The following is a 20,845-nucleotide window of genomic DNA, read 5'->3' on the forward strand; positions in this document are numbered from 1 at the left end:
AGAAGTCTAAGGAAAATGCCACCCCAGAGGACAGGAATAATATAGACAAGCTCAGGTCAGCATCATCATCATAATAATATTAATAATAATAATGACCAACAAACAACTTCAGCTCTACCCATAGCCCTGCAGAGCTGTCTGGAAACCCAAGATTAAATTAACCCAGGGGAAACACAGCTTGAATTATTTTTAAATTCTGCTCTCTGGCTCTTTATTAGTTTGTTTAGTGAGTCAATCGAACTAACATTGGACACACCGTTGTAAGCTTTACACTATTTTGTTGTAAGCTTTACACTAGTTTAAATCCTAGAAGAATTTAAAAGGCTGGGAAGGATGTACCGAGGTGGGGATGGTGCAAAGGCGGGCTGACATCGCAGGTGAGGGCATGGATGGGACAAAAATAGTAACCCCCACACCCCCACAAAGTTCACGCCCTTCAAACAATTTCCCCAGAAGGCTAAGCACACAGGCAGGGAATGTTGGGGGGAACACAGAGTTACTAAGAAGGCCCTTAGGGGTCCTCAAGTACCCAAGGAAATCCAGTTCAAGTAGTATTTTGTACAAACCAACCATAACGTAGCACCCCCCAATGCTCCCTATCAACAACGACTTCAAGCACCTCCAATTTCCCCAGAAGCCTTTCCAGGTGGCTGCCCCTGCCAGCACACAAGCAAAGAAGATGAGATAAGAGGGGGAAACTATCCCGACACAGGCCTCTCACTCCAAATCTGTACAAGAACACTGGCTGCAGGTTCACTTTGATCTTGAAGGGAACTGTGCTGAGTAAAGCTGTGTGTGCTCTGAGGGAAATGAATAATTAAAGAGATGACTTTTGAACCCAGGTGGTAGGGTGCTTGCCTAGCAGGCACCAAACCAAGTTCCAGCCTCAGCACCACATAAACAGGGTGTGGTGGCTCACACATGGAAACCCAACACTAAAGAGGTTGGACCAGGACAATTTAAAGTTCAAGACCATTCTTGGGTAGATAGTGAATTCGAGGCCAGCCTAGTCTACAAGAGAAACCCTGACTCAAAAATTAAAAAGACAAGAGATTATTTTATTATGAAGTATGAAAAAATATTCTATAAAGTGAGTAAGTACACATTCCTGCTCTCTTAACTTTCAGAATAATTTATTAAGTGCATTTCACAGAAAGAAGGTAAGATAAACAGCTTAATACTAAAGACCAATACCACTGGTTACATTTCAGCTTTGTTCCTATGGAAATACTTGCAGGTGGCTGAAGTCAACCAGACTGGGAAAGGCCCACGATACAGCAACGTGAGTCTCTTTCTGTCAATCAACCCAATGATGCTAGTTAGCTGTAGCTTTGCATGGCCTGCTGTGTGACCTGCTCTTTGGAGCTACTGACCATATGAGAGGATCAGATTAATAAATCCAAACCAACAGCACCTCATATGAGAGGATCAGATTAATAAATCCAAACCAACAGCACCTAACACCTTACTGTAAGCTGGAGGAAGCTGACATCGGTAGTCAGGGAAGAATTACTCCATGATGGAAAGAGAAACAGAAGTGGTCCTAAAAGGCTGGGGTGTGGGAGACAGGGGAGGGCCAATGGTTTGAGGAGGGTGCACATGAGCCACAGCATCCAGGTGGAGAGAGGTGTAAGCTGTTAACGGGATAGAGAACGCATTGGCGAGAACCACTAAGAAGTGAGAAACAGACGTGGAAACAGAGTTGGGTACAGAACAGTTACAAGCTCCCCTGCATCCAATTACAGACATGATGACAGACAACATTAACGAAAGGACATGGAAAAAAGACATCACAAAAGCCATTTTGGAGACTGTAAGTTTGGCAAGACAGATTCAAGGAGGGCATGCTAGGGCTCAAGAGCTCCTTCCTCATGAAGGGTACTATAGTGATCAAGGTTTAACAGTGGTTAAGAGACGAGGGCCAGCCTGGGGGTGAAAATGGATAGGCATTCACAGCAGAGTCAGGCCTGAGACAGCTGTCCTGCCTTCAAGGCTAGCCCGTCAGCTGGGATTTCCAACCTTGGATATCTAGGGGTTCCCAACATTCCCAAACTCAGAAGAGTGGCTCCCCCTGTTTGATGTTTGTACAAAACATATGGTTTATGCTCCTCATTTTTTTCTTCTTTGGTTTTTCCAGACAGGGTTTCTCTGTGTAGTTTTGGAGCCTGTCCTGTCCAGCTCTGTAGACCAGGCTGTCCTCGAACTCACAGAGATCCGCCTGGCTCTGCCTCTCAAGTGCTGGGATTAAAGGCGTGCGCCACTGCTGCTCTGCCTTATTTGTTTTTCTTTTCAAGGCTCTCAAATTTTGGTACATACTTACAAGAGGGTGCCCTTATAACTAGCCCCCGATGAACACTTGGCATACTGTCTCCTCTGAACTTCCCTGACAAACAGTATTGAACACAAGGCGGGGTGGGGTGGTTGAGGTGGGGGGATGTCACATCATTCAACAATGGAGGAATTTAACACATCTTTTGTGACTCCACAATCACTTCGGAGGACTCTTGGAGCTTGGTCTGGTATCCTCCTGCATGTGTTGGGTTATGTTGTGCCCTGGGACTACAATATGCCATGGTTGTGTGTATGGTTGTAAGGTGTGAGTCAAAGGACCTGATCTCAGGGTCCTCTGCCACAGCAGAATAAAGATCTATGCGGGACGTGAATATGACTGAAATGACTTGTAATTGACCAAATAAGGAAATAAACAAAAGCCATGACTCAAAGTCAGTTATGAAAGTTTACATTTGTAACTGGCTCCCAAATGCTAGTGCCTTATTTAGGGCAGGGAAATTTTTTTTTTACTTTATTCATACACATATGCACACACAGGGCAGAACTATTTTTAGCCTTGTTGACATAAAGGAAAATAAATAGGAATAAAATCACAACTGCTAGTCCATGTGCCAGGTTCTAAGTGCTTTCCATCTATGTTATCAATCTGTCAGCTCGTCACAGAAGCCCAGGAGGTAGACACTACTATATCTGTGCTTTGCAGCGAGAGGACCGGGATGCAAAGAGGTTAAGTAGCTTGCCCAAGGTCACATGACTTGGATTCAAACTCTGGCACTTCTCTGGAGCCTCTGCTCTTAATGACACTATAAAAAGAAAATGACTGTCCCAGTGAGGGGTCGCTCACATACAGGAGTCACTGTGCTCAGGTCTATGCTGGTTTCCTGCCACTTTTCAGTTGATTTTATAACACAAACTAAAGAATCTACTTTCAGGCCTTGAATGCCAACCAAAATACTGCCATTAACACCCTGGATACATTTTCCTTCTATGCATTTCACCTAAAACAAACAAACTCACTAAAAAACAGTTTTAGAATCAGTTCCCATAAATAGTAAGGAAATACACAAATTTTCCTACACATTGTCTTAATATGCTGACAAGTGTTCAACAACAGTTTGGAGATACAGCTCAGTTGGTAGAGTACTTGCCCAGCGTGCACAGGACCCTAGGCTTGATCCCCAGCACTGCATAAACCTGGGATGGCACGCGTCTGTCATCCCAGAACTCAGGGAAAGAGGCTCCCAAGTTCCTCAGCTACAGGATGAGCTAAAGGTCAGCCTGGGCTACATGAGAGTCTGTCTCAAAAATAAACAAACAAGTAAATAAATGTGTTTAAGAGGCAACAAATATACTAAAAACAGCTGGTGGACTAAAAAGGGAAAATGATACAAAACTATCTAAAAGTTGGGGTTGTTTTGTTTTGTTTTTTTACTTTTTTTTTTTTTTTTTTAAAACCAGCTTGTGCACAGCACCTGAAAACACAGATCTCTCATCTCTGACTTAATCCAAAGAAAAGCTAGTTTCCTGCAGAAATCAATGCTGGCCTTACCGGCTCCTGGAGCACTAGCAGACAGAGAAGGCTCATCTTTAACCTTGTCAAAAATGAAGACAGCAAGTCTGTAGTTTTCACTTCGTTAGAAAGCTTCATAACAAGACTTTCCACCTCTGAAAACTTCTATCACTGGACCAGCTGACTGTTTTTGTGCAGTCCTAGCAGAGTCCACACACAGCCATGTGTCTAGGGAATCAGCCCCTGCTGCCTCACACAATTCAGTTCTGCCCTGCAGGCAAGGTCAGCTTCCAGCTCCCCTCCAGAGACTAACTGCTCTGACTCCAATTCTTAAATTTACCACTGAACATCGTTTGATGGTGGTCTTTGTTTAATTTCCTCAACAGGAAGACACTGCTCAATTAATTCTTAGTTTGAAAGTGTTGGACCCCAATTAAGCCTTATTACTCATATTGACTTAATGTCTTCAGAGGGTAGATTGTATTCAGCTGCTACATTAGTCTGATTTTACTGGAAAGGAGGGGAATGTTATGCTTTGAATGTTTGTGTTTGTGTGTGTGGTGTATACACCTAAGTGTGCAAGACCCACCTGTCTGTGTCCCCCAACCAGGGGTTACAGGCACGCACAGTCCATGTGCAGTTTTGTAAGTGGGTGCTAGAAATTTGAAGTCGGCTCCTCATGCTTACAGAGCAAGTACCCTCACACACTAAGTCATCTCCCCAGCTCATGGTTTATATCTTAAATTTCCCCCAAAAGGTAATGTGCTAAAAGGCTCAGTCCCCAACCAGTGATGCTATTAGGAGATTGTGGAAACCTTAGGATGTGGCTGGTGGAAGCAATTGAAGGTGGGGTATACCCTTGAAGAGCGTATTGAGACCCTTGCCCCTCCTCTCTTTTAGCTTCCTATCTGCACTGGTTTGAAGTTTCCTCTGCCATGCTCTCCCAGCAATGATGCACTGCCCTGCCAAAGGTCCCAAAGCAACTAGGCTAAGTGACCACAACTTGAAACCATGAGGATAACTTTTATGTTCTTCCAAGTTGGCTACAGTTCGGTATTCTGTCACAGTGACAGAGTACTCGATACTATGTGGCGATGTGCATAACTTCAGGGAAACATACCCAAAATGCTGAGAAAAGGGGAGGAGGGCTGGGGAGACCGCTCAGCAGTTAAGAGCACATACCAAGGACCGGAGTGTGGTTCCCAGAATAGCTCCAGCAGCATGGAATCCAACACCCTCTTCTCAAGTCCACGGGCACCAGCATTCACAGTGCACAGTCCCACATAGGCACACAATTAAATCTCTTTTCAAAGGGGAGGTGTAAAGAACATTCTTCCCTGGTGATTGATACATAACCCTCCTTTCTTGCACAGCACGGGTGCTCTGATGTCCTTGGATCAACAGCATCCCTCAGGTACTTGACAGAAATGCCAGCTTTCTTAGCCCTGCCCCCCAACTCAACTTTCCTAATCAGAATCTCCAGGGGCAGGGCCCAGTCGTCTCTGGTTCACAAGAGCTCCAAGTGATTCTGGTAAACACTCAAGTTTGAGAACCACTTTCCAAAGAGAAAGGCAAGTGACTGGGGTCTGTGTATCACAGGATGTTGAGCAGTCGCCCTGGCATTGAAGGATGCTGAGCCATGAGCCTGGCACAGGCCCATATGCCAACAGTATCTTTTGCCCTGCAATCCAAAGTGAATGCAGATAGTTCTGAATGTTCACTGGGGCCCACCAATGATGGTGGAACCTCTGGCACAGACTTTGGAAAAGTGGGCCCTGACTTCAGGAAGCCCCTCGATTCTTTAGCTTTTCCTTTCAGGACATCCTCGTTCTCTGTGGCTTTTATGTAATTAACTGACTTCAGCTGGATCCTGCTATAAATATTCAGTTACTTTCCTAAGCAAATTTGTGGCACTACACACCTACAACCCCAGCCCTCGGGGGTCTGTTCTAGGCCAGCCTTGTCTCAAAAATAAAAAATAAAAATTGTGGTGGCACATGACTATAGTCCTAGCTATAAGAGATGAGGGCAAGAGTTAGGAGTTCAAGACCACCCTACACTGCTCAGTATATTCAAGGCCAGCCTGGGTCACAGAAACTCCTGAGTAAAAAACTCAAAAATAGCTGTTGAAAAGCTCAGCCTGTCTGCAACAGACACACAGTGTATTCATTCACGCTCATACATACGTTATTTACACACACTAATAAAGGTATACAAAAGTTACTTTTGTAAGCATTAAAATACAAGTTGCAAAGTTGCAAGCCATTTCTTTAAATCCTGAAAATTAGCAAAAAGGCGGGCTCCTTGATCGAGGCCGAAAGGGAACCCTGTCACTTTGTGTTTGCGGCTGGCCTAGTAAATCGCTGACTAGCATGGCCTGGACTCGGCTTCTTCTCATCCCAGAGGTATAGTACAAGAAGAACCTGGGATAGAAGAGGCAGAACTGGATTCAGATCTCAGTCCTACCACTTAAGAGCTTTGCAGTCTCAGCAATTACTTAAGTGTGGTTTGTGCCTCGGCTTTCTGATCTGGCTGTCAAATGGCTATCAGAATATGGTATGTTTACCTTACGTTCCATAATACTCTTTTCAAAAAAAAGATTTATTTTATTTATTATGTATACAGTGTTCTGTCTGCATGTTTGCCTGCATGTCAGAAGAGGGCATGGGATATCATTATAGATGGTTGTGAGCCACCATGTGGTTGCTGGGAACTGAACTCAGGACCTCTGAAAGAGCAGCCAGTGCACTCAACCTCTGAGCCATCTCTCCCGCCCTTCATAATTCTCTTGACAGGACCTGACAGAGCATCCTCAACTGCTGCTGCTTATTCAGTGAAACAGACTGCATGGGATAAATAAAAATTGCAAGTTTCATCTATTCAGATTAAGTTTTCACACCAAATGAGCTTTGAGAAAACTGCCATATACAGGCACTTCTGACTTTGAAAATGTATTGAGTTTTGGAATTGCTGATCAGAAAAATGGACTGCACTATTCTCATGGGGGGGCATGAGCTTGGGTGTGGTGATATACACACCCCCAACACACAAACACACCCCCCAATTTTGCATTGGTAGAGAAGGGACTTTCTAAGGGTTAACTATTGCCATTTCTACACCTAAATCTCAATCACATCACTTGCTTGTTTTGAACTCTAAAAGAGCTTGTCCCTGCCAGCAAAATAAAATCCAGTTCCTACGAGCCACACTACAATTCTTTTCACTGGACACTGCCCTTCCAGGCCTCGGCCTGTTCCTGCCATAGCCTCCCAAACTTTCTGCTCCGGCCACCTTAAAACATCTAGAGTGGCTGCCACGTCACACACATCCTTCTGTCCTTTCCCTCTGCTGGGACCAGGACCCGCACCCTCCATTCTATCAACCATTCCTTTATCCACGAGGGCCGCTCCTAAAGATGGCCCTTCACCCTAGGCCACGGAGTCTCTTCCTTCTGTGTCTCCCAGCATCTGGGGAGCTGAGTATGAAGGGCCACATCCTCAGTAAACTGCTCAGCCCTTCAAAGAGCTATTTTAATGCCAGCCGCCTTTATGGTTACGGTGGAGACAAATGAATGGGCATTTCTGACATATTCTTGGCTGAATAAGGGAAGCCAGTGTCCTAAGTCCTCAGACATATACATACAGGCTTCCTTGGGTCAAGGGCCACAAAGAGCAATAAATCAGAAGTTATATGAGCACAGGCACTATGGCTTTTGATCCCTCTTCTATCCCCAGGACCTTACACTCAATAGATACAGTATTCCTAAGTGAATGAATGAATGAATGAATGAATGAAAATATGACAAATACGACACTTTAGAGAAAAAAAAATAAGACCTACCACAACAAAACTCACAGCCCATACTCATTAAATCCCATAATTTAATGTGGTACCTACAGAAAGACTTAACATACACATCAGAAACCTTCAGTAGCAAGCAACTCCTTGGTGGTCTAGTCATTTGCCAGGATCCTGCAGGACAGTCGAGGAGAAGTGGGAAAAAAATCCAAATCCAAAACTCCCTTAAATATCTGAATCCCAAAGGAGCTTAGTAATCACTTTCCATAAAATCTTTATTAGCACTCTTCCTACACAGTAATCTCAGATATTCGGCAATTTACCCAACACGCATGAGTCACAAATAAAATATTGTACTGAATAAAGCCTGCTGACTTTAATAAGCTGTGGTCTGCATTCCTGTTTATATCAGGCCAATACCATTATTCGGCCATTTGCCTTGTTTACATCCCCTTCTCTCTCATCTCCCGTTCCCACTCTCCCCACGCCCTTTCGGTTTCACATCCCTGCAAGAATCCTACCACCTTGTTTGAGGTCAGGTAGATGTAAACTGCAGGGGAAATACGCTCACGACCCGAGGAGAAAGCCCTAAGTAAGCTCATTCAAAAGCCAATAGAAAGGTCCAGTGGGAGCGAGGGGCTTCAAGTTTCCTTCTCCCATTCCGGGCAGGCCCTCAATTTCACTCACTTCAGAAGGTGGGAGGACAAAAGGCTGGCCTCTGCCTCCAGCTTTCAGAGAACAGGAGAACATTCTTGCCAAAGCCCTTCCAGTTTGGGCCTATGGCTCGTTGCTTAAGACTGCAAGGAAACTGTTTCCCTCAACTGTGTATCAAACCTTTCAAGTTTCAGACTTGCTACAATTCTAACGCAAGGGCTGTTTCTCCCATCCCTTTACACTGCCCTGAAAACCGAAGGCCAGATGACCGTCCCGGGTTCCATTCCTGGCTTCCTAGCATCTCCTTGACTCAGAGAAACTAGTTCCACATCACGGCTTTGGTTCCTTCTTGGGTGAAATGAAATCCCTGGACCAAACGAGTCTTTTCCTAAGTATAGTGACCGGCAAAACGTAGGAACATTGATAACATGGCTTGTTTCTGTCTTACGATAAAGGACATTCTGTTTCTTACTTGTGGAGATAAATTACTTGTAAACAAAATTACTTACTTGCAAATAAATTTTCCTTTTAAAATGAATGCGTCTAGTCTTTTTAAGAATGAATCATTTTTATTTAAAAATTGAAAACTATCTTGGTCAGAGAGTTCTAGCAACTGAAGTTAAAAAAAAAAAAAAGGCCCACCCCCACCCACTCCCCCATCCCCACCCCCACCTCACCCCACCCGCAAACCCAACTCCAAACTAACTAGATGGAAGAGGTGAACGTCCCAGAAGTTCCTTTAAGAAATAAACACTCGCACCAGGTTACAATGCAATCAGCCACTAATCCTCTGGGACTTGGAACGGACCCAGGAGAACCCAGAAACTCTGGAGCACCAGGTGAAACCCCACGAGGAAGACACAGGAGGCAAAGGTCTGAGGTTGGCGCAGCACCAAGGGGCAGGGTTTGGGCAGCAGGGGGGCAAAGGCTGGCTAGAAGACCATGGCCACTGACGTCTCAGAGTTGCAGGGGCGCACTGGGAACCCAAGACTGGAGGCCTGGGCGGAAGCAAGGGGTTCTGTCTGGAGGGGACATGGGGGGACTAGGTCCCAGATTGAAAGGGTGTGGAGAAGGTGCTGAACTGAAGGCGGTAGGGAGGAAGACCTTGGACTGGAGAGACTTTGTGAGCCGGAGTCCTAGGATGGAGGGGCGCTGTGCGTCAGGGTCCTGAGATGGATGGGCCCTGTGGGTTAGGGTCCCGGGCTGGAGGGGAATTGTGGGACGAGGTCCGGGACTAGAAAAGAGCTGCGGGGACGGTCAGTGGCTGTAGGGGCGCTGTAGGACAGGGTCCCGGGATGAAAGAGTTCTGGGGGGTCGGGTCCCGTAATAGAGGGGGGCGCTGTGGAACCAGGTCCTGGACTGAAAGAGCGCTGGAGGAAGGTCCGGGCTGAAGGAGCAGGTTTGGGGTTCCCAGGATTAAGGGCGCGCATCGGGGGAGCGGTCCCAGACTGGAGGAGTAAGACAGAACCTCCTGACGGCACCCGGATCTCGGTGGACTGCAGGGACGCGGGAGACAGGGGTGGCCGCTGGACCCGAGATGACCACAGGAGGGGAAGGCAGAGCCGCGGACCCCGCGGTCCCCACGCCTCGTGGCCGCCCCCTCCTCGCGCCCTGGCCCTCCCCGCGCGCGCGCACTCCCAGACCCTACCTGTCCTCGCTAGCCGTGATCACGCCGTCCTCCTTGGGGATGAGCAGCGCGGCCGTGACGGCGTCCTGGTGGCCCTCGATCTTGCTCAGCAGCACCGGGCGGCTGCTCTGCGGCCTGGAGTGGATCTCGGCCGCCATGTTCCCGCCACGGCCTCCCCCGCGGGCGGCCCATCAGCTGACCGCCGGGCGGGGACGCGCCGGTTGCTCGGGGCAACCGGGCCGCGTGTGCGCCACGCTGCCCGTAAGCTCGCGAGCGCCGCCGCAGCTTCCCGTAGTGACTGGGAAAGCCGCGCAGTTGTCGTGCCGTGACCCGGGAGAGAACCCCTCCACTGGAAAAGTCAAGCAAGACCTTGACGAAGCGAAAAAAGCCAAACAGACTGAGCTGAGCAGCAGCAGAGCATGCCTATGCTCAACCCGCCCCTCAGACAATACTGCACGGTATCCATCCTAAGTAGCCATTGTTTGAAAGACAGACACACCCCGATTTCAAGTCATGTTAAAAAGTGAGAAAATACTGCATCCAAGAATATTTGAGTTGCAGTAGATGGCACTGAATGGTGAACACATCCAGGTTTCTTTACACGGATGATCACTTAAGGAGATGGAGATGGTGAATGTTTTTGTCTCAAAACTGAACCACAGAAAGACCACTCTGTGCTTAACGTGGCATGGCTATGAGAAAAACACAAGCAGCCCTAACCTGGGAGCTGGGCCTGATAACATCATCTGAGCGCTGATAGCATGTGCCCTTTGAAGAGAGACACAGCGTAGTTCTACTCTGTGGTCATTAACATTATGTGAACTACAATGCGCATAATGTTAACTCTCCTGTCCAGGAGAGTGTGATCACTACTTTTTCTTTCCAGTTACAGCCTTCTCTTCCGTCTAGTCTTGATCCATCTAGTAAGATGTTAGAATACAAAATTTTGTATCCCCCACCCCCACTTCTTGCCAACTTTCTGTCCAGAGGGGAAGCTCTCTTTCCGTAAACATTCCCCAAATCACCTGACACCAGTATCCTACAGTTGCCCTGCCTGTTCTGACTCCCTTTTACCCAGATGCCCAATGACTCCCTCCCAATGAAGCACCTTCTGCCAACCTCACTTGTTCAAGTACAGGTGTGTTCCTAGGGGGTTCTGGCTGGAGGACATTGATAGTAAATTTAAAGGGTCATAAATGAGACCCAGTCAAAAGTTCAACATCACATGACTCTATCACCCAAACTGCAGTATTGCACTAGAACTAGGCTGTGTACACATAAACCATGGGTTTGTGAGCCACAAACCCGGGGCCAAAATAACCCTTTCCTTCCTTATTTTTTGTCTGGTAGTATGTTGTCACAGCAGTGAAAAAAGTAACCAATTCAGTGATAGACTGCTTACTTAGAACCTGAGTGTTGAGTAGGAGTTTCCTCTGAGGTTGAAAGTGTCCATCTGGAGGAGCTCTCAGTAAGACGGGGTTTTACAGGGAGGTAAAACAGGGTGTCCTAAGGGGATGGGAAACATTGCAGCCCACAGGGAAGCACCTCGAGCTCAGGAAGTGAACAACTCAAAACAGCTTGAGTAAGTCCCTGAAACTAACCAGATTCTCTAGGCCCCTCCCTCCCTAAGCATATAGTGTAAGGGTTCTGTCCTTAATTGCGTCATCAGCCTGGGAGCATGGGCCAGCTGCTTGTGTGTCTCCCTTTTTTCTTCCTGCTCTCTTCCCTCCTTGTTCTCTCTCTCTCTCTCTCTCTCTCTCTCTCTCTCTCTCTCTCTCTCTCTCTCTCTCTTCCAATAAAGCTCTAGAAAGGCAACCATGGCTCGTGATTCTTCCGCCAACCAGCACACTCCTCCTTAGGCATGCCCACCATGGGCAGTGGGCAGTGCCACTTTAACCAACATATAGAAGCAGAGAAAATGGCTGTGGGACCTTCTCAGATAAGACAAGCCACCTAGAAGACTCCCAGACAAGCTGACCTGCCTGGGAGAGGCAGACACCAGCCAAGCTGTGGGAAAGAAAGAGAAATCAGCCAAAATGGTGCCTGGAAGATGCAGAGACCAGCTGAGCTCCCTGGAAGAGGCACGTATCAACTAACCTACCTCAAAAAGGACACTCTCAACCTGCCAAGGAGTCTGCAGGCTGTGCTGTGTGCTCCAGGTTTCCAGCTTTCATGAGTTGTCACCATGCTCAAGTGAGCTCTGGGTGATACAACTGCTCTGTCACCTCTGCACCTCTAAGTAACCCCAATAACATGCATTGGTTCACCAAACTGGATTTTAGTGGCGTCCATACTTTGGTCTGTTGTCAATTCCCTAGCTGGGATCTGTAGACATTTGTCCACGTTTTCCCAAGAATAGTGTCATAAGACAGAGTTCCAGCTACAGTAGTATTAGAGAGACAGACAGAAGAAAGGGCGGACATTCCACTGAAGAAAATGAATACTATATGGAAATAAATTATATACTGTATTAGAAAATGTTGGATGCAATTAAGAAAATAAAGCAATGAGGGGTTACATGGACTGTAGGAGTATTACAATTCTAACTAGGTGGTATGGAGAATACAAAGATGATTGCACAGAGCCACCTTTAGGATCTGCCTCAGCTGCTGAGAAGCCTCAGGTGCCAGCCATGCCCTTTACAGGACACGTTGCATTTTATAACTAAGTGAGACAAAAACATACAGACCTGACCGTCAGGACACATTACTAGTCAATACTTGCTCCAGAGTGCTCTCTTGGCCTAAGCAGGCCTTCATCAGCCCTCGGTTACCAATGACTGTTCCTCCCTAATCTTGCTAACACCTTCCCTTTCATAGGTGTTAAGCTCTAATGATGTCCTGGGTGCTAACCTCTAACTCAGTTTCTGTTTGTAGAGAATACAACCTGAGTCAGATGACCAGTGGAGGCCTCCTTGCAAAGACATTTGAGCCAGTAAGGAAGTAAGCCCTGTGTGCAGAAAGCTAGCCTGGACAAGGAAATAGCACACACTATGACCCAGAGGTGAGCAGGCCTGGGGTTTTATGGGAACAAAGCAAGAACCAGTGATGCCAGGAGAGGGTGGGGCCTCAAGAAGAGAAATAAGACAAACAAAATAGATCATGCTGAGCCAGGAGACCTCGTAAAGATTTTAGTTTTCTCTTCATATTTGTTGGGAGGCCAGTGACAGATTTGAAGGAGACCAGATTTCTGCTTTTAGGTTTGGACTTTGGTTTTGAGATGAACTTGCTATGTAGCAAAGATGGTCTTGAACTCACAAATTCAAGGCAACTGAGAAATCAGTTCTCCTGTGTATCCCGAGTCCATCGGTTTCAAGAGACTGTTAATTATTCTGCCACCAGTTCATCCAATTCGTTTTCTTCAGGTTTTGCTCTACATTTCCAGAGGTTTCCCGCCAACTTGACTGATCGTCATCATTGCCACAGCCAATTCCCTCCTCCTTAAACTAAATATCTTCTTCTATGGGCTCCAAACCAACACACACTTAGCCTAATTTTATCTTTATTCACGGGGATTCCTCCTCTGTCCTCTTTCTGGGACCTCTTTCTCTTGATAACCTATAAATGATGATGTGTAGTAGGGCTCTGTCTTCTTGACTTGCACCAGCGGTTCCCAACCTTCCTAATGCTGCAGCCCTTTAATACAGTTCCTCTTGTTGTGGTGACGCCCAACCATAACATTACTTTCATTGCTACTTCTTAGCTGTAATTTTGCTACTGTTATGAGTTGTAGTATTGTAGTGGTAGCCATCCCAGCATTGGCCTGGAAGTTCCAACCCCCATTGAGGCTTCAGTAATGGTCACACCCACAAGGCAGGGCTGAGGGAGGAGGCTGAAGACCCAGGATTGAGAGGAGAGGCCTCTCTTGGTTCTGGGACCCTGGACGCTGGAGGTAGACCGAGCAGAGTTCTCCAGAGAACACCACCAGACTGCGCCATACCTTTGCCAGACTCTACAACCTATCCCTTCATTTGTAAATTACCCCACAAAATAAACCTCCCTTTTAACTACGTGGAGTGGCCTTAATAATTTCACCAATATAGTATAAATATCTGATATGCAGGATATATGATATGCAACCCCTATGAACCCACAGGTTGGGAACTACTGGCTTACACATATATAGCACATATTTTTCTTCTGGACTTAATTGCATTCTCAAATCTGTAGACATAAAATATATACTTAAAGTTAGCAAGTTAGCGTGCATTTGAACACTGATTTGATGAAATATGGTATAAAGGAGAAGTGAAATTGAAATTTAATTCATTTATATAAACTGCCTCCAAGATATAGCTAAAATGTTTTATATGCCTTTGGAGGAAACCATACAGAAGCAGCCGTAGTTATGGGAGACTGGAAGAGATGCACTTTTGAGTCAATCCACCTCAGTAGTTTGAAGTGAGAGTTATTTGGACTTTGTATACAACTATATACAACAACTGTAGGGGTGATTCATTTTTCTCTGCTTCTTAACATAGTTTGGAAAATAAGGCCTATTAAGGAGGCAAACTAATGAACAATAAAAGTACAAAGAGTATATCCCAGCAACTAAAATGTAATAAATCAGAAAGGTTCAGACTCAAAGTGGTTTGGGGGCATCCTTTGAAGAGAGGCTTTTAATGGGTGAATGTTAAGGAATCATAAAAAATGGTTAGTCATAGCTATTATGTGGCCTTGTTTGATCTGTCCCACTGGGAAGATTCTAGTTGTATAATTAAGGTCTTGCTGACTACTTCTGATTGGTTGAGCTTAAGTTTTGTTTTCCTCTACTACAGGCATTTACAAGAAATGGGTCAAGTTAAGTTTCACTTATGTTTGCCAGTCAAGAAGGGTTAAGGTCTCTGATGAGGTTTAACTGGCTTTGTGTGCTCAGATAGACTTCAGGCCTGTGTAAACACTGGTCTCGTGTAGCCCAGACAGGATTCAGAGTCACTGTATAGATAAGGATGCTCTTGAACTTCTAATCCTCCTTACTCTACAACTGGGATTCCAGGCGTGTGCCACCATGCCATTTTGTGTGGTCCTAGACCTCACACACACTACTCAAGGACTCTACTACCTGAACTACATCCCTAGACCAGAATTCCTGAACAGCTCTTTATGGATTACCTACCTTTCTTCTGTATTTTCAACCATCCTGCTGCCTTCAGAACAAAAGTTAACTTGGTACCTCTCTGTTGCTGCTAACCACTGAGCACCTCTGGTGCTAAGCACATGGCATCTGTATGCCTTGACCTTCCGAAGTGACATCTGCAGGGCAGGAAGTAGTGCCAGTCTCCCACACTGTGTGAAGAACTCTTATTTGTCATCTTGTCACCTTCTCTTGGAGGCCCAATAGACACCTTCCACTTCCTGTTCAAAACTGAACCGCACACCAGTTCCTTCATCATGCCAGTTTAGAAAGTGGTAACCAGTCTTCTAGTTATCAGCCCACATTTTTATCTTTCTTTCATGGCCCATGAGGGTAAACATGAGTGGTAGTGTGTAGAAATGATAGGAGACTAACATGTGAAATCCCTAGGTCCCTCCTCAGCACAACATAAAATCCAAACAATCAATCAACCACTCCAATTAGAAGTAGCTGGACATGAGGTCACACACCTATAATTCCAGTCCTAGGGAAGCTGATGCAGGAGGCCTTTCATGGTATTGAATCACTACAGTGAAAATAGTATTAACTTTTATTGGTGATGTAGGAAGCAAAGATTATGTAGAATAGCCATGATGGTTAACCCAGGTTCCTGACCTTGGATCTCACCATTAATCACCCAGCCATGACCTTTTAAAGTTCTACTTCCTGTGACTTACACTAGATTCTTTGAGGGAATGTCTTTATGGTTTCATTATAATGGTAATAGTAATAGGTACTAATTGCTAGTTTTAAAAAGTTAACATTTGGACGAAGTAAAAGTACGTTAGTGTAATAGGTCAGCATTCTAATTCAGCCTTGGCTTTTCGCTCTTGACACCTCTGCTTCTTGAGTATATTACCTTGCTAGTCCTTTTCCTGTTTGCTATCCACCCTTTCCCTGCTCAGTCTGTTGTAGATGGCTTAGTTCTGCAAACAGTCTTCCTAGACTTTTGCTAATCTGTTCCCTGATATGTTTGTACAGTGGCAAGCAGGTGTGGGAGACTAGAAAACGAGAGGGAAAGGGAAACCAGAATATTTTACCTGCTTTTCCTGCTCAGGGAGCAAAGTCTTTTCCCAGCATCTCCAGTTTCCACTAACTATAGCTCCCTCTTTTGTCCTGGGTCTTAGAGGGCAGTCTTGGCTAGGATTCTGGGGTCTTGGGGCTCCCTGGTGTGCTGTGATGATACCTTCTTCCCCATGATCTCATGTAGGCCTTTCAGTTCTTCCAACACCTTGAAACCAGTTCCTTTTATTAACTTCCTTCAGGAAGCCATCTGATATAGGTCCCATTTTCATGATCAACCCCAACGGATAAAATTACTGTGGTAGGATAGGCATAGTGACTCAGCCAGTATACCAGCACTGGGAAACTGAGGCAGAAGAAAGCCAGGAGTCTGAGGCCAACTGGAGTTACAGAGTAAGACTCTGTCTCAAGAAACAAGAACAACAACAACAACAACATACACACACACACACACACACACACACACACACACAGTAGCAGGGAGGACAGACAATAAACAAACAAACAAACAAACAACAATGAATTACCAATAGCATCATGAGGATTATATGGTAAAACCTCTGAACTATGACAGTACATATTTACACTATAATAAATAAATAATAAAGTAGGTATAAATAATATAATTGATATAAATGATAGGCTTCTAAAAAGATTATTTGCAGACAGCATTGAGGTTGTTTAGAATTTTAGTGGCCATAATCTGATTAATTAATAGGAAATGTTTAACATTATCAGCATCTCTCTGCATTTGTTTTTTGCACTAATAAACTTTTATCTCTTTGAAGCTTGTTAAATCTGTGGTATAAACTGACAGTAGAATCTCAGTGTCAGCTTGTTCCTTGGCTAACTCAGCCTCGCTAAAAGACATAAAAACATGGTCTGTCCCAGAGAGGAAAGGAGACTTGATTTCATCTAGCCATTTTGCCTGTTCACAAACTGTTCTCTTAATAAAGCTCTAACAGCCTCTGCGTGTTTATTTACACAAAGCAGAAACAGCATAAATGGAGTTGGAAGCTTTGGGATTATAGCCAACATGATCTTTGGCTATTATATTTACTGAGTCAACTTTCCCCAAACAAGATTTGACAAATATAACTTCAGACTTAATTCTTTTTCAATGCTTAGTTACCCCAGTTTTTAAACAGTTTTAAGTCTAGTAGTTTTATTTTATGGCCATTATTTCTATCTGCTGTTTTCTTCATGAGGGAGTTTATAGACCATTTTGGATACGATTCCTTAGCTAATATGAAAGATGGACTGCTTTCAGATGGTTGAGATTGCTGGTGTGCAGGCAAGCCTACTGCAGACCTCGCCCTCTGTTATTTTTCATCCTTCTGTGCACTGTGTTTCAGCTGCCACACCATCACTAAAGGACTGAATAAGCAAGGCCCCTGATATAAAAACATTGGTTGAAGTATTCGCCAACAGTTAAAGTGAAGTCTCATTACTTCATCTTCTCTTCTTCTTAAATATGACTCTGCCCACTGTTTGTCCAGTGTTGACCAATTGAAAAACAGAATGTTGACACTTTCAAAGCTTTGATCAAATTAGGAATTATATCAGATTAGAGGAAAATGGGGTTCTTAAGAGAAAACAACAAAAAAAGTTTTTTCTCTCCTTCAAGTTTTTGGATCCTGGATCCAAGTAGTTGTCTTCTTAATATGTTCATTGAAACATAACTTAAAAAACAAGTTTTCTATATTGAGATTTGTAATAGCCCTCCAAAGTCCATGTGGTAAAAGTTTGGTCCTCTGCCCACTGCATTACTGGAAGATAGCAGAACCTTTACTAGTTGAGGGCTAGTGAGAGGTTGTCAGTCACTGAAGGAGATTCTAGGTCCCTAGCCCTTTCTTCTTCAATTAACTCTCTTATGTCCTAGGCATGAGATGAACAGGCTTTGTACCATTATACACCCTGCCATGATGTAGTACTGTCTTACCATGGGCTCAAAAGCAAATGGGTGTGCCTGACCATGGATTGACATCTCAAAAAATATGAACCCAAATGTATTAGTCAGGATTCTTTAGAGGAACAGGACCTATGGAATGAATCTATATATAAATAGAGAGAAGGGAGCTTTTCAGAATGGCGTATAGGCTATCTAGGGTCCAGCTAATCCAACAATGGCTGCCTATGAACATAAGATCCAAGCATCTAATAGTTGTTCAGTCTATGAGGCTGATGTCTCAGCTGGTCTTCAGTAGATGCTAGAATCCCCAAGAAGTAGGCTCTAATGCCATCAAAGGGATGGTCTTACCAGCAAGAGTGACAGCAAGCAGGCAAAGAGAGCAAGTTTCTTTCTTTCATGTCCTGCCAGCAGAAGGTGTCGCCCAGATTAAAAATGGCTTTTCCCACCTCAAAGATCTGGATTACAAGTGGCCTTCTCACTTCAAATAATTTAATTAAGAAAAAAATCCCTCACAGATGTGCCCAGCCATTTGTGTTTCAGTTAATTTTAGCTGTAGTCAAGTTAACAACTAAAAATAGCCACCACACCAAATAAACCTTTCCTTGTTTTGAAGTTATTATAGCAAAAGAACATTAGGAAGCTGAATACAGACTTTAGCTCCTCGGCTCCATGTGGAGCATTAGTGGGAGAAACTGCTTGGGACCTTGCAGCTTTTTTTTTTTTTTAATTTGAAAATCACATTCTAGAGGACGGTGGCTCACGAGGCTCAAACAGACAATGAGGCAGCGATGTCCACAGGCCAACAGGGCTGCATCCTCTCCATGGGTCCCTGGAAGCAGAGCAGAGGCCCTGGCATGTCCTTCTGCCTCACAGCCTGAGGATTGGAATTCTCTTCATCTGGATCTGAAGGCTGTTCAATCACCAGGAGCACAAAGTTATCATTGCTGGGCTGGATAATACAGGGGAAACTGCCATCCTTTACTAATTTTTCATGAATGAAGTTGTATATACATCCCCTAGAATAAGAAGTAATGTAGAAGAGATCGTGGTTAGTAACACACGTTTCCTGATGTGGGATGTTGGCGGTCAGAATCCCTTCCTTCTGCCTAGAACACGTACTATACGAACACTTAGTTTGTGATAGCTATGGACAGCACAGACCGAGAAAGGATTTCTCTAACTACAGAGTGCGAGCCCACGAGGACCTAAGGAAAGCTGCGTTGCTGATTTCTGCTAGTAAACACCATGATGAAGAGTGCATGACAGTAGCAGAGATCTCCCAGTTTCTGAAGCTAACGTCTGTAAAAGACCACCAGTGGCATATCCAAGCATGCTGCGCTCTGGCTGCTGAGGGGTTATGGCAAGGACACATGCACGGATGGTGTCACTGTTCAGATGATCTCTACTGACCTCTTCCCATGGACTCTGTATCAACAAAGTGGTAGACATTACTTAAAAGCTGAAAAAAAAGAAAGAGAGAAGAAAGAAAAAGAAAAACAGTCCAGATATATTTATAACAAACTGATTTAAGAGTTTTCTATAAGAAGAAAAATTAAGACCACTTATTTGAAAACAAAGATGAATGTCAACACCCAGTTTGCTCTCTCATTCCTTCCAAAGTGTGTCAAAGCTGTGACTGACATTGTCTCATGATGAATCCTCTCAGGATGTGGTATAGTTCCGGTGAGCAGGAAGGGAGAGGAGGACTGTAGAGCTTTACTGCCAGTGTGGCTTGTCCACCCCACCCACCCCAAGCTGAATGTTCCCTTCTCATTACATTGAATCAAATACAAACCAACACGGACACTGTCCCCAGTTTTAAAAAATGTAATATTATGGAAAGTGTTTTGCTTAAAGTTGAATATGTGTTGTGTATATACCTCAAGTTCAGGTTAATGGCTTTGATGTGTGTTCTAAAGCAAATAGCACACACAATAACCTTAGTTATTAATGTCATTCAGCACCAACACTGGTGTTAAATGCCATTTTGTAGTTTCCTCTTCTGTTCTCTGCATTGTCCTAACAAGCCAACCCTGACCCGGAATTGTTGAGCTGCTCCTTAAAAACAAACAGGAAAAAGCTCGACATTGCATACCAATTTTTCTTGCTCGGTAATAGAGATGTGAGACTATAATGCAAGTGTGTAGAGTTGTCTCCTGGGCTGCTGGCCGGGTGTGACTGGGCAGAATTATAGAGTGAGCAATTGTCAGACTTTCCCTTCTGTTTACCCTTAGGCCAACTCAGCTCCTAATCAGACAGTCATAAATTGTGATTAAAACTACCAGATAATTCTTAATTGAAAATCATGGTGTGAAATGTATCTACCCAAAGAGGTGACATTCTATAAATAGTAGTAATTAATTTAGCTGCAATCTTTCTAGGAATTAAATTATATGACAGAGAGCTAAAATGAATTTGAGAGTAAACATAAGGCATAGTTTTCAATGAATATTGGTAGTTTCTCAGTTTGCAGATTTATTTGTTTCTATAGGTTTTTCTTACATGTTTTTCCACTGCATAAAAATGCCTTGTTTAGGGTTGGGGATTTAGCTCAGTGGTAGAGTGCTTGCCTAGGAAGCGCAAGGCCCTGGATTCAATCTTCAGAAAAAAAAAAAAAAAAAAAAAAAAAAAAAAAAAAAAAGCCTTGTTTAATAGTTAGGAAATCTGCTGGGCAGTGGTGGCACACACCTTTAATCCTAGCACTTGGGAGGCAGAGGCAGGTGAATCTTTGAGTTCGAGGCCAGCCTGTTCTACAGAGTGAGTTCCAGAACAGACAAGACTGTTACATAAAGAAACCCTGTCTCGGAAAAAAAAAAAAAAAAAAAGTTAGAAAATCCAAATACTCTGAATGCTTTCAAGAATTTGAAAATTTGATATGTTACCTTATTTGTACTAG

At 44.4% G+C, this 20,845-nt stretch overlaps 1 protein-coding gene and 1 pseudogene across 1 annotated transcript in view; one reads left to right on the top strand and one right to left on the bottom strand.

The window, feature by feature from the left end:
* The window catches only part of Wdfy1 (WD repeat and FYVE domain containing 1), a 47,800-nt gene extending 37,678 nt beyond the window's left edge, over positions 1-10,122 (bottom strand). The window contains exon 1 of the mRNA XM_036173236.1: positions 9,903-10,122. Coding sequence (XP_036029129.1) covers positions 9,903-10,039 — 137 coding nt within the window. The 5' untranslated portion in view covers positions 10,040-10,122. The remainder of the gene's footprint in view (positions 1-9,902) is intronic.
* Positions 10,038-19,358, top strand: LOC118573044 (annotated as a pseudogene).
* Positions 19,359-20,845: the final 1,487 nt, after the last annotated feature.

The sequence above is a fragment of the Onychomys torridus genome, chromosome 23 (assembly GCF_903995425.1).
Source record: "Onychomys torridus chromosome 23, mOncTor1.1, whole genome shotgun sequence".
NCBI classification, from domain to species: domain Eukaryota; kingdom Metazoa; phylum Chordata; class Mammalia; order Rodentia; family Cricetidae; genus Onychomys; species Onychomys torridus.